This window comes from Canis lupus, chromosome 8 (assembly GCF_048164855.1).
Source record: "Canis lupus baileyi chromosome 8, mCanLup2.hap1, whole genome shotgun sequence".
Taxonomy (NCBI): Eukaryota; Metazoa; Chordata; class Mammalia; order Carnivora; family Canidae; genus Canis; species Canis lupus.
The window spans coordinates 65,271,337-65,282,831 of NC_132845.1; the positions used below are offsets into that span (position 1 = coordinate 65,271,337).

General features: G+C 61.6%; 1 protein-coding gene across 1 annotated transcript; it reads left to right on the top strand.

Annotated features, from left to right (window-relative positions):
- Nucleotides 1–532: 532 nt before the first annotated feature.
- Nucleotides 533–10,582, top strand: FSCN1 (fascin actin-bundling protein 1). Its single transcript, XM_072836891.1, has 5 exons — nt 533–1,454; nt 8,086–8,242; nt 8,336–8,457; nt 8,660–8,827; nt 9,261–10,582. The coding sequence occupies exons 1-5, from the start codon at nt 623–625 to the stop codon at nt 9,461–9,463; spliced, it is 1,482 nt and encodes a 493-aa protein (XP_072692992.1). The 5' UTR covers nt 533–622; the 3' UTR covers nt 9,464–10,582.
- Nucleotides 10,583–11,495: the final 913 nt, after the last annotated feature.

Below are 11,495 nucleotides of genomic sequence, written 5' to 3' on the forward strand. Positions count from 1 at the left end.
GGCCCCTCCCCCAGCTCTTCTGGCCTGCCTGGACCCCTCTGGCCCGCAGGCCCCTTGGGGTGCGGGTGGGGGGTCTCCCTCCTTTAAAGCTCTGCTTGAAGGCCACCTCCTCCAAGCAGCCTCCGGACCGCCTCCACCCAGCACTGATGTGTTCTGTGGTCTTCGCGGTGTCCGTCACAACCTCAAACCCGACTCGCCCTTCTTCCCCCCTATAGGGGCTCAGGATGAGAGGTGCCCCGAGGGGTCCCGGGCTGCGGTGGGGCCCTGGCACCCGGGGGCGCGGGCGGCGGCGCGAGCTGAGGGCGCCGCGGAGGCCGGCGGCGCGGAAGCGGGGGGACGCCGAGGGCGGAACCGCCACCCGCGCCCCTCGGTGCCGGCGCCGCGAGCTTCCCGCGCCCCCTCCCCCGCCGAGCCCCGGGGCGGGGCGGGGGCGGGGCCTCGCGGCGCTGACGTCACCCCGCCTAGAAAGGGGCTCGCGCGCCGCGGGCCGGCTTTGTGGAGCGCTGCGGAGGGTGCGCGCCGGGCTGCGGTCGCGAACAAAGGAGCCGGGCGCCGCCGCGGGGACCCGCCACCGACCTCCCGGGCCGCGCCGGGGCCCTCCCGCCCGCCGCCCGCCGCCACCATGACCGCCAACGGCACCGCCGAGGCCGTGCAGATCCAGTTCGGCCTCATCAACTGCGGCAACAAGTACCTGACGGCCGAGGCGTTCGGGTTCAAGGTGAACGCGTCGGCCAGCAGCCTGAAAAAGAAGCAGATCTGGACGCTGGAGCAGCCTCCCGACGAGGCGGGCAGCGCGGCCGTGTGCCTGCGCAGCCACCTGGGCCGCTACCTGGCGGCGGACAAGGACGGCAACGTGACCTGCGAGCGCGAGGTGCCCGGCCCAGACTGCCGCTTTCTCATCGTGGCGCACGACGACGGCCGCTGGTCGCTGCAGTCCGAGGCGCACCGGCGCTACTTCGGCGGCACAGAGGACCGCCTGTCGTGCTTCGCGCAGACCGTGTCGCCGGCTGAGAAGTGGAGCGTGCACATCGCCATGCACCCGCAGGTCAACATCTACAGCCTGACCCGCAAGCGCTACGCGCACCTGAGCGCGCGGCCAGCGGACGAGATCGCCGTGGACCGCGACGTGCCCTGGGGCGTCGACTCGCTCATCACGCTGGCCTTCCAGGACCAGCGCTACAGCGTGCAGACCGCCGACCACCGCTTCCTGCGCCACGACGGGCGCCTCGTGGCGCGCCCCGAGCCCGCCACCGGCTACACCCTCGAGTTCCGCTCGGGCAAGGTGGCCTTCCGCGACTGCGAAGGCCGCTACCTGGCGCCGTCGGGGCCCAGCGGCACGCTCAAGGCGGGCAAGGCCACCAAGGTGGGCAAGGACGAGCTCTTCGCGCTGGAGCAGAGCTGCGCCCAGGTCGTGCTGCAGGCGGCCAACGAGAGGAACGTGTCCACGCGCCAGGGTGAGTGGGGACGCCGCCCCCTCCTCTCCCGGGCCTTGCACAAAGCGCACCCCACCCCCGTACCTCCAGCCTCCCGCCCTTTCTCGCCCGCGGCGCCGCTACAATCCCTAGCGACGCCCGGTGCGCCCCCGCTGGGCGCGCCGGCCACCCCGCCTGGTCGCGGGACGTGCGCTCGGGCTGGGAGGAGGGGTCGAGGGGTGGGGCCTTGCCCATCCTTGGGCGCCGCTGCACACCCCCACCCAGCGCTGGGGTTGCGGCTCCCTGGGCCTCGCGTAGGTGCCGCCCTATGTGCTACCCTCCGAACCCCCACAGCCCCCCCCTTTGGGACTCCCCAAGAGCGCTGATCCAGCTGATTCCCCGGCCCAGCCCTGGGGAAGGGGGGAACGCCCCTCCCCCCTTTCCTTGTACCCCTCCCCTAGTCAGCGGGTCTTTAGCTCACCCGCAGAGGAGAGGGTCGCTACGCGCGCTGGGAGCACCCCCACCCCCAGGGTCCTCCCAGCGCCGGCGGGATGGGGGGAACCTTTGATCGCCGCGGGGTGCGCTTCCACCTTCCAGCCCTCCGGGCCTTTCTCCACCCCCACGTGTAGCCCCGAGGGGTCGGCCTCTGCTAGGGGGTGCACCCCGAGTGTCTGCCCTTCCCCCCAGCCCCTCCTCCCGCGTCTGCCCGGCGCTCGAGGCCGCGGCCTTTGTGAGCAGGGGGGCGGGCTTCTCCAGAGGGCCCTCCCTCGCCCCCTTTGTCCTGCTCGGTCTCTGCAGATGGGAAAACCAGATGCGGGCGGGCGGGGGAGGGGATCGGTTTTCTGCGGGTGCCCCTCCTGAGGACCCCCCGCGCAGTTCCCCGACCAGTGCCCCGGTCCCGAGCTTCTCCTGGAGGCGGCCTCCCTCCTCGCGCCCCGGTCCCGGGACGGCGTGGCGCGGATGGCACCCTGCCAGGCACCCCGCCCTGCGCCCGCCGCACGGCTCCGCTCTGGTGCGCTCAGCTCTGCGGCCATCGGGAGGGCGGACTTAGGGTGAGCCCAGAGACCCCAGCCCGGGTCCCTCGGGAAGCCCCTACCCTCGGATGAACCCATCCCCAAGTGTCCCGCCTGGAACAATTGGCTGAAACTCGATTCGTCCTTTCTCGGGCCTCCCGCTGGCCTGGCCATTTCCTACCCGCCTGCGCGCCAGAAATGAGCCCCCCCACTTTTCCTTCTTAGATTCTCCCCCTGGGTAGTTTCCCTTCCTTCTGGCACCCTCGTCCCTCCTTTGGCAAGGAAGACGGTTGATTCTTTGCAGCCAGAGATCTCACTGGAGGGACCTGTGTGGGGGTCTTGCTCTGCTGAGTGGCAAGTTGGACTCCAGCCTCTGGAGATGGCTGGATGGTCGCTCGCTCAGTGCCCTCCTTCTGGTTTTGTCTTTATCCTGATGGCCACCCTCCTGACTCTGGGCTGGGACCGAGTAGAGGAGCTTGCAGCCTGGAGGGGGTGGAGGCTGGGTGGGGTAATGGCCATGTCTTGTGCCTGAGCTTCCTGATTGATTTGGGCGGTATTATTTCAGTTGTACGGATGAGCCGGTTTGGCCCAGAGAGGGTGAAGCCTTTGCCCAAGGTCACACAGCAAGTAAGCAACGTGACTGAGTCTGTTTGACTACAGAATAGGCTCTTTTCTGAACCATTCCCGCCATACCTCCCAACCTCCAGGGCACAGTGGGTGGGCCTCTCCTTTCTGGTCTCACACAGTGTTGGTGGGGCAGGATTCCTCACCTGTTCAGCAAACATTGAGCCCCTACCAGGTGAGACATGTTCATTGGTGAACAAATGAGTATTTGTGCCTGGACCCTTCCCTGTTGTAGCTGATGATCTTGACATGATCAGCATTCCAGAGGTGTCGAGCAGAGGCCTGGGGGGGTCTGGAAAGTACATCAGGATTCCAGATTAGACTGGGGGGGGAGCAGCAGGTGTGGGGGAGCGACTTCTGAAGAGGACCTGCAAGCTGACCTGGAAGATGAATGCAAGGCAGCTTATATCAGGCCTGTGGAACAGTGTTGCAGGCAAAAGGCGCAGCTTATGCAAAGGCCCTGAGGCAGGAAGGAGCAGAGAGCCCAGTATGGATAAGAAAAAGCTTGTGAGGTTGGTAGGTGGGACTGGAACAGCCAGTGGGGCCACCAGATCCGTGATGGATACTCACCAAGGCAGGCATGATGCAGGCCTGCTGGCGGCATCCAGTGCCTTCCTTGGGGAAGATGTGGAGGAGCAGGTGACCCTGGCCCTAGCCCTTGGGGCCAGGAGGAGCAGAGCGAGTCTGGGCAGATGCCCTCTCCTCTTTATTAAAGCTTGCTGGGAGAGTCATGGTGTGATTCAGGCTGATGGGGTGGGGGCAGCTGGAAATGGGTCAGAAATGTTGGCTCATCTTTGAGTTTAAAGGTGTAAAGAACAGGGGGAGGGGTCTTTGGGGGCTGAGAGGGGGGCTCTTTTGGCCTCAGATCTTGGGGTCCTCATCTTGTTTTCATCTTAGCTGACCCCAAGGCTTCCTGGTGGGATGGAAGGAAACCAGAAGACCTGGAGCCGCTTTGGGGTGGGGGGCGTGTCTCAGAGGCCATTTTGGACAGGCCTGCGTGGCAAAGGAGGCGGTGTCTGTGCTTCTGACACATGTTGGGAAAAGCCAGCCAGGAAGGAGGAGGATCCTGGGCTTAGCTGGCTGGGGGGATGTGAATCATGCCCACAGGCTTGCACAGGCCTGGTCTGGTGAGGGTGGGGTGCTCCCTGCTGAAGCTGCAACCTGCTCCTTGGCCTCAGTTTCCCCATCTGTAAAGGGCTGGCCCAGGGCTGCCCTGGCTCGTTCTTTAAGCGAGGGTTTGTTTCTGGGAGGAGGCATCTCAGCCACCAGGGAGTGGGGTCCTGACACCTGAGGACTGATGTGACAGGCAGGTCGTATACATTCATCCCAGGTCCTCAGAAATGCTGTAGCTGTGACCACTTCACAAGTGAAGACCTGGCTTGGGCAGGGATGAAGGTTGGCAGGGTTGCTGGGTGAGCAGCACTTCACACCCAGGTTGGGTGTCCTGCTATGCTCCTTGGAAGTCTCACCTGCTCGGGCTCTAGCCATGCTGGACCGCACCTCACCACATTTCCCACTTGGCTTCACAGCCTCCTTGCATCTGGCCAGCTGTGTCCTAGGGCTCCAGGCTCAAGAAATGCCCTTTCCCAGCCACTCAGAGGGACTCAAAGGCGAGGCTGGCTGGCTGGCTGAGAAAGGGCTGGTCAGGCTGGACTTTGCAGGATGTGTAAGAGCTCTCCCGAAGAGGCAGGGCATTTGAGGTAATTCAGTCCCTAATTCCTATGCAAGGAGGAGAAGGGATCTGAAGTGGTCTGGTAGTAGAAAGAGGGGAAGGGAAGTGGGGCCACAGAAGCTTCCAGGCCCCTTCCCCTAAACTGAAGGGGTGGTGGGGAACACCTCTTTTGGACAATCAAGGGGAATTTGGGAACTGCTAAGGCTGAGGGGGATGGAGTGCCCTCTTTGAGCCACCATAGGGAATGACTCAGCCTGGCGACAGGAAAAGCCATGAGGCAGAGGGACAGGCAGGGCGGTGGAGGGGGGGAGGCAGGAGATGTGCTGAGCCCCCGCATCTGCCTCCCCAGCGCTCCTACCACCAGCCCGTGACTCAGTGCTGCTGCTGCTGTTGATGAAAAGAAAAATCCCAAAGAAAACCCTGTTCCCATAGTAACCAAGCTCTAATTAGAGATTCCAAGGCCAAGTGGGGCCTTTCCCCGTCTGGGCAGGGCCTTGGAGCCAGGAGGGGCCCCTCTGGATGTTGGGGAAACACTCCCCCCTGCACCCCTTCCTGTTGAGAATGGAAGACCTGGTGTCAGCTTGGCACCACGCCCCTGAATCCTCCCAACTTCCTGGCAGAAAGGAGACCCTTTTGACGAGGGTGCCTGGTGTCCACTTTGGGTGGCTCCCTAGCTGGCCAAGGCCTCTCCATCAGACTTCCAGGTCTGACGGGGGCAGCTGATGGGGTCTGAGTGGCTGAGTGGCTCAGCAGATGGTGGCGGCTGTGTGGCCCTGGGCGTGGCCTCCTTTTCCTCTGGGGGAAGAGGAAGAGGAAGTCAGTACGGATTCCATGCTCCGAGCATGGGGCTGCCCCCCTCAGTCTCCCTGAGAAGGAGCCTCCCGACTCCCTACTTTACCCCCAGCTGGGGAGGGGCTGTATTCAGACCAGCCCTTTGAACTAGCAGAGTGAGTGAGGCTGGAGATGGGACCTGTAATCCAGGTCCCTTCCCCCCCCTTTGGCCCCTCTCTCTGGCTATCCCCATCCTGTCTGCTGCTGGAGTGTACCCCGAAGGGCCCTTCCTCATGGCCGATGCACGGGCGCACCGCACGTTGGGCAGGTGATGCCTGCGGCCGGGGTGGGCTGGCTCACGGTGTGGGTCCCTGTAGCAGTGAGGATGGGGCATGTGCACCAGCTTTTGGTGACTCCGGCCCCAAGTTGTGCTCCCCAGAGTGGCCTCAGGATGGTCCCATTCTTGGTGGCTCGGCTGCCCAGGGGCCCAGTCCCCGTTGACCCTCATGCTCGCCCAGTGCTGCGCTGTGGGTGTGTGGGTGGGTGTGGCTCACTACCCACCTCGCCTCCCAGTAAGTCAGCGGACATCAGGCGGAAGGGCCCCCAGGGGGCCTGGAGGCCTGAGCCCGAGGGCTTCCAGGAGGATCTGGCTCAGGGCCCTGGGTCTGCCAGTCCATAAAGAGGGCATGGCGGGAGGCCTGGGTTTGCCCACTTCCCCTCCTGAGGCTCACCAGGGGACCTCTCTGGGTGACCTTGGACAAGGACACACCATCTCTGTGCCTCAGTCTCCCTTTTCGTGGAGGTGAAGGTCCCCATACCCTGGTGCTGAAGGGGGTTAAGACAGGCTCATGCCCTCAGGTCCTCCACTGGGTGATGGGTGGGTTCCGGGTGGGGAACCGACGATCCCCCATCCCCCATCCTCCATCTGCTCATCCAAAAGGACACCTGCCCCCCCCCCCCATGTTGGTCCCATCTTCCTAAAGGTGTCCAGATCCAAACGGTGACACACACTTTTGAGCTTGGAGTCTAGGTAGCCCACAGAGTGGGTGGATGTCCCTGCTGTCGCAGTGCTTAGAACCCAGGTGCTTGGGGCATGTGAATTTGTTCTATGGAACCAAATATCCTACTTCCAGGTTTTAGCTGGAAGAGGCAACTCAGATAGCAAGACAATGGCCACGGAGATCAGCCCTGCTGGGCAGCAGCGCATGGGAGCACGGAGGCCCCCTCTGGTCTCATCAGATGATTTAGGGATAGGGAAACGAGCGTGAGCATGTTGCCTAGATCCTCTGTAAATCGACATCTGTGGCGTGTGTGTGCGCCTGGGAGAAGGCGAGGAGGGTGTGTTCGCCACTGTTTGCAGTGTGTTCTGGGTGCGGTGGGCATGGGGGTATGTGTGACCTTTTTTTGTTTCTTTGTGTTTTTTTTTTAAATTTTTTTTAAAATTTTTATTTATTTATGATAGTCACAGAGAGAGAGAGAGAGAGAGGCAGAGACACAGGCAGAGGGAGAAGCAGGCTCCATGCACCAGGAGCCCGATGTGGGATTCAATCCCGGGTCTCCAGGATCACGCCCTGGGCCAAAGGCAGGCGCCAAACTGCTGCGCCACCCAGGGATGCCCCTTTTTGTGTTTTTTTTTGAGAGAGGGAGAGGGAGAGGGAGAGGATGCCCACGGGAGGGGAGGGGCAGAGGGAGAGCGAGAGAGTGAATCTCAAGCAGGCTTCGTGGAGACCTGGGGCTCGATCTCATGACCCTGAGACCATGACCTGAGCTGAAATCAAGTCAGAGGCTTTACTGACTGAGCCACCCATGCGCCCGTGTGACTTCATTTTTATCCATTTATGAGTTTTGTAAATTTCCTGAAAGGAAGGCGTGCTATTACATTTTACTCTTAACTTAGACACAGGAACAGGAAGGATATGATATGTTAGTTTCCCCCGGATGCGATATTCCTCCATCTAGCTCCATCTGTCCCTTTATTCTTTGTTTTTGGTTGTATTTAAAGCAAATCCCGGGCAGCCCACGTGGCTCAGTGGTTTAGCACCGCCTTCAGCCCAGCATGTGATCCTGGAGTCCTGGGATCGAGTCCCCCGTTGGGCTCCCTGCATGGAGCCTGCTTCTCCCTCTTCCTGTGTCTCTGTCTCTCTCCGTGTCTCCCATGAATAAATAAATAAAATCTTTAAAAAAATAAATAAGTAAAGCAAATCCCTGACATTGGGGCATTTCATCTCGAGGTATTTGTCTATATCTGAAAAATGAGGCCATTTTCTTAAATAACCACGATATGATTAACAATAATTAATCCTTAATATTTAATCCGGGCCACATTAAGATTCTTCCAGTTGGTTCTAGAACATCTTTGTGCGGATGGTTTGTTGGAAGAAAACATTTAGCATCAGAGAAATGATGTGAGGCAGACATAGCCGGCCTTAGTCCTTGCCTGGCCCTCTGCCTGGGTCCTGGGTCCTGCCCCCTGATGTGGAGGCTGGGGGGTCTGGGCAGCTGCTGCCCCCACCCCCCACCTGTGGCAGCCCCATGGGCCCACCAGATCTGGGGCTGCAGGGGTCCCTGTGCCAATGGGAAGCTCTCCCCGCAGGTATGGACCTGTCAGCCAATCAAGACGAGGAGACCGACCAGGAGACTTTCCAGCTCGAGATTGACCGCGACACCAAAAAGTGCGCCTTCCGCACCCACACGGGGAAGTACTGGACGCTGACGGCCACGGGGGGCGTGCAGTCCACTGCCTCCACCAAGTGAGTGCCCCGCCCGCCCAGGCCAGCCCTTCCTGGGGGATGGGGCCCGGGGACCCGGGGCAGCCCCGCCTGACCCTGTCCTGCCACCTCCAGGAACGCCAGCTGCTATTTTGACATCGAGTGGCGTGATCGGCGGATCACACTGCGTGCGTCCAATGGCAAGTTTGTGACAGCCAAGAAGAACGGGCAGCTGGCTGCCTCGGTGGAGACAGCAGGTAGCCACCTGTGGGCACAGCCCAGTCCCGGGTTCTCTGGAGGGTCTGCCCACCTCGTAGCCACTCACCAGCACCTACCCCCGCCTCCCATGGCTGACATGCCCTGTGACCCCAGGCTCCCTGCTTTCCCTCTGTGGGCCACGCCCCGATCATCTCAGTCCCATCCTGTGAGGCTCACTGCCCTTCCCCTTTCCTGGGACAGGGGATTCGGAGCTTTTCCTCATGAAGCTCATCAACCGTCCCATCATTGTGTTCCGTGGGGAGCATGGCTTCATTGGTTGCCGAAAGGTCACGGGCACCCTGGATGCCAACCGCTCCAGCTACGATGTCTTCCAGCTGGAGTTCAATGATGGTGCCTACAACATCAAAGGTGAGTTCTGAGGGGGATGGCTTCAGTGGGGTGCAGGGGCCAGCGTGATGGCACAGGACTCAGACCCTTTGTTTCACTTTGGGGCTCAGTCTGGCTGCCTTGTGACTTGGCTCTGGGGACAGATATCCTGTGGCCACTGGTCCCCTTCCCCTCTTCTCCATGTAGGAGCGAGGACTCCCTGCTCCCCAACCCCCGAGCTAGAGAAAGGGGAGGAGAGCAGAAGGAGACAGGATTCTGGAAAGGGTGGGCAGGGAAGGTCACACACCTGAATTAAGGGACTTCAACCCTGGGTCAGGAGAAGAGGTGCAGACCCCTGTCCGGCATGGGTGGGAGGCTTGAGTGGGCCCAGCACAGAACTCACCCCACTCTGGAGCCGTGATTGTGGGGGGGGAGCTGGCCCAGGCTGGGGCCTGATGGGTCTCGCCACCCCCAGACTCCACAGGCAAGTACTGGACAGTGGGCAGTGACTCATCGGTCACCAGCAGCAGCGACACCCCTGTGGACTTCTTCTTCGAATTCTGTGACTACAACAAAGTGGCCATCAAGGTGGGCGGGCGCTACCTGAAGGGGGACCATGCAGGGGTCCTGAAGGCCTGCGCTGAGACCATCGAGCCAGCCACGCTCTGGGAGTACTAGCCCGCTGCCCAGCGCCCCATCCCCGCCCTGCCCACACCCTTCTGCTAATAACTCTCTTCTCCAGGCGGGCTCCGGCGTGGTGACGAGCCCCTTGCCTTTCAAACTGGAAACCCAGCAAGAATGGTGCCCCTACCTGTTGCCCCGGACCTGGCCCTCGGAGGGATCTCAGACCCTTCTGTCCTCTCTTCTCTGCTGTGGGCGAGGCTGGCACCCCTTTCTTCTGACCTCAGACGACTCTGAGCCTTATTTTCCCAAAGTGGCCAAGAAGAGTGGGGGGCTGGGAGCCTGGCGGGTGTGTAACTGGAATCTCCTGCCCCCTCCCGAGAGCCTCTGCCCCCACTTCCCAGGAACTGGGCCATCGGGGCCCCCCCTGGTGCACCTTCCCTGTGTCTGGGGAAGGCCGCGGGAAGGAGGGGGTGCAACCAGCGAGCGCCTGCTGCTTGCTCCTCTGCACCAAGCAGGCTCACCCTCCGCACATCCTGCTCTGGCCTGGGGCCCTGCTCTCTCTCCTTTCATCCTGGCCTGACTGGAAGCAGAAAATGACCAAATCAGTAATTTTTTTTTTTTTTAATGAAGAATTATTGCTGGAAGCACCCAGGCAAGTCTCGTGGTAGCCACGAGTGATCTTCAAGGGGTCTTGTGGAGGAGTCTTGAAACAGCATCTCCAGGAGTCGGTGCTCTCCTTGTTTGCTAGTTGTGGGGGGACAGGATGCTCCCCTGAGTCCAGAACCTGCCCCTACCTCCCCAGGAGGCTCTCGCTGGCCCCCTCCTTCCTGCCTGCCTAGGCCTCTGTCCCCATCTGGTGGTGCTGAGTCCCCTCGCCGCCTCAGCCAGAACCCCCGGTGTGATCGGTGCTCCCCGTCCGACCGGACTCCTCGGGTCTCGGGGTGGGATGAAGCTGGGCGTCGCCCTCCACCGGGAGCCCCATGGGGAACCCCCAGGCCCCTGGCTCCCAGCCCTGCCCCTGCCAGCCCCCCCTACCAGTTCATCTCTGCCATGCATCTCACTCTGGGTGTCTTGGTCTTTTATTTTTTGTAAGTGTCATTTGTATAACTAAACGCCCATAATAGTAGCTTCAGACTGGAAAAGCAAAATAAAATAATGCGAGTGTGCAGCCCAGAGCTGGCCTGCGTGTCTTGGGGATGAAGGTGGTGGGACGGGGTGTGTGTGTGTGTGCGTGCGCATGCCCAGGGTCCCATGGGTGCTCCGAGCAACCTGGACATCTCTAGGAGTGGAGAAGGGCCCTGCAAGGGGTGGACTTTTACACCAGTGTCCCAAGCACATAGTGGGAGCTCTTGGGGTGGGGTTGGGGCAGGGAGGTGGCTGGATCTGGTTCCACAATTTCCCACCTGCAGTATTGGGAGTCCTGGAATAGGTGTGCACTCGGACTGGGCCCTTGCACTGCACACCTGCGTGCACAGGAGGCAGAGATCAAGGTAACATGAACCCATAGATCCAACTTCTTCCTCCTGCCTCCACGGATGCACCTTCGACCAGAACTTGGAAGTATGGGGCCCTTGGCTGCCCTCATACATTGCAAGAAGCCTTGTGTGGATCCACCCACACCCCCAAGCACTAGGCTCAGGTGCCCCAGGGGCTTGCCGATTGTGGTCCCAGGGGCCCTCAGGACAGACACAGGTGGGTGCAGATCTTGGAAGGAGTGTGCTGGATGCTATGGTTGGGGGCCAGGATGGGCCCCTACATCAAAGCAGGACCCCCAGGAGCTGGGGGGCCTCTCCATCTGGCAGACAGGTACCTGAGGCCTTCCTGAGCCCACCCCGTGTCCCGGGCCCTTGGCCACCTCCACGTAGCCAGCCCTGCACTAGGTCACGGAGGTCGAGCTTCCCAAGCGGCAGCGCTGTTCCTACAGAGGAGGAGACGGGGGTTCAGAGAGCAAGGCACAGCCTTGCGGGTGGATGGGGGCGCCCCACGGGTGTCCAAGAAGTAGCCGGTGGCCTGGAATGGATGGGGACGTGGCGGGGGGGCGGGGGTGCTGGAGCGGCGCGGCTCCCACCTTGCTGCGGGAGCGGTC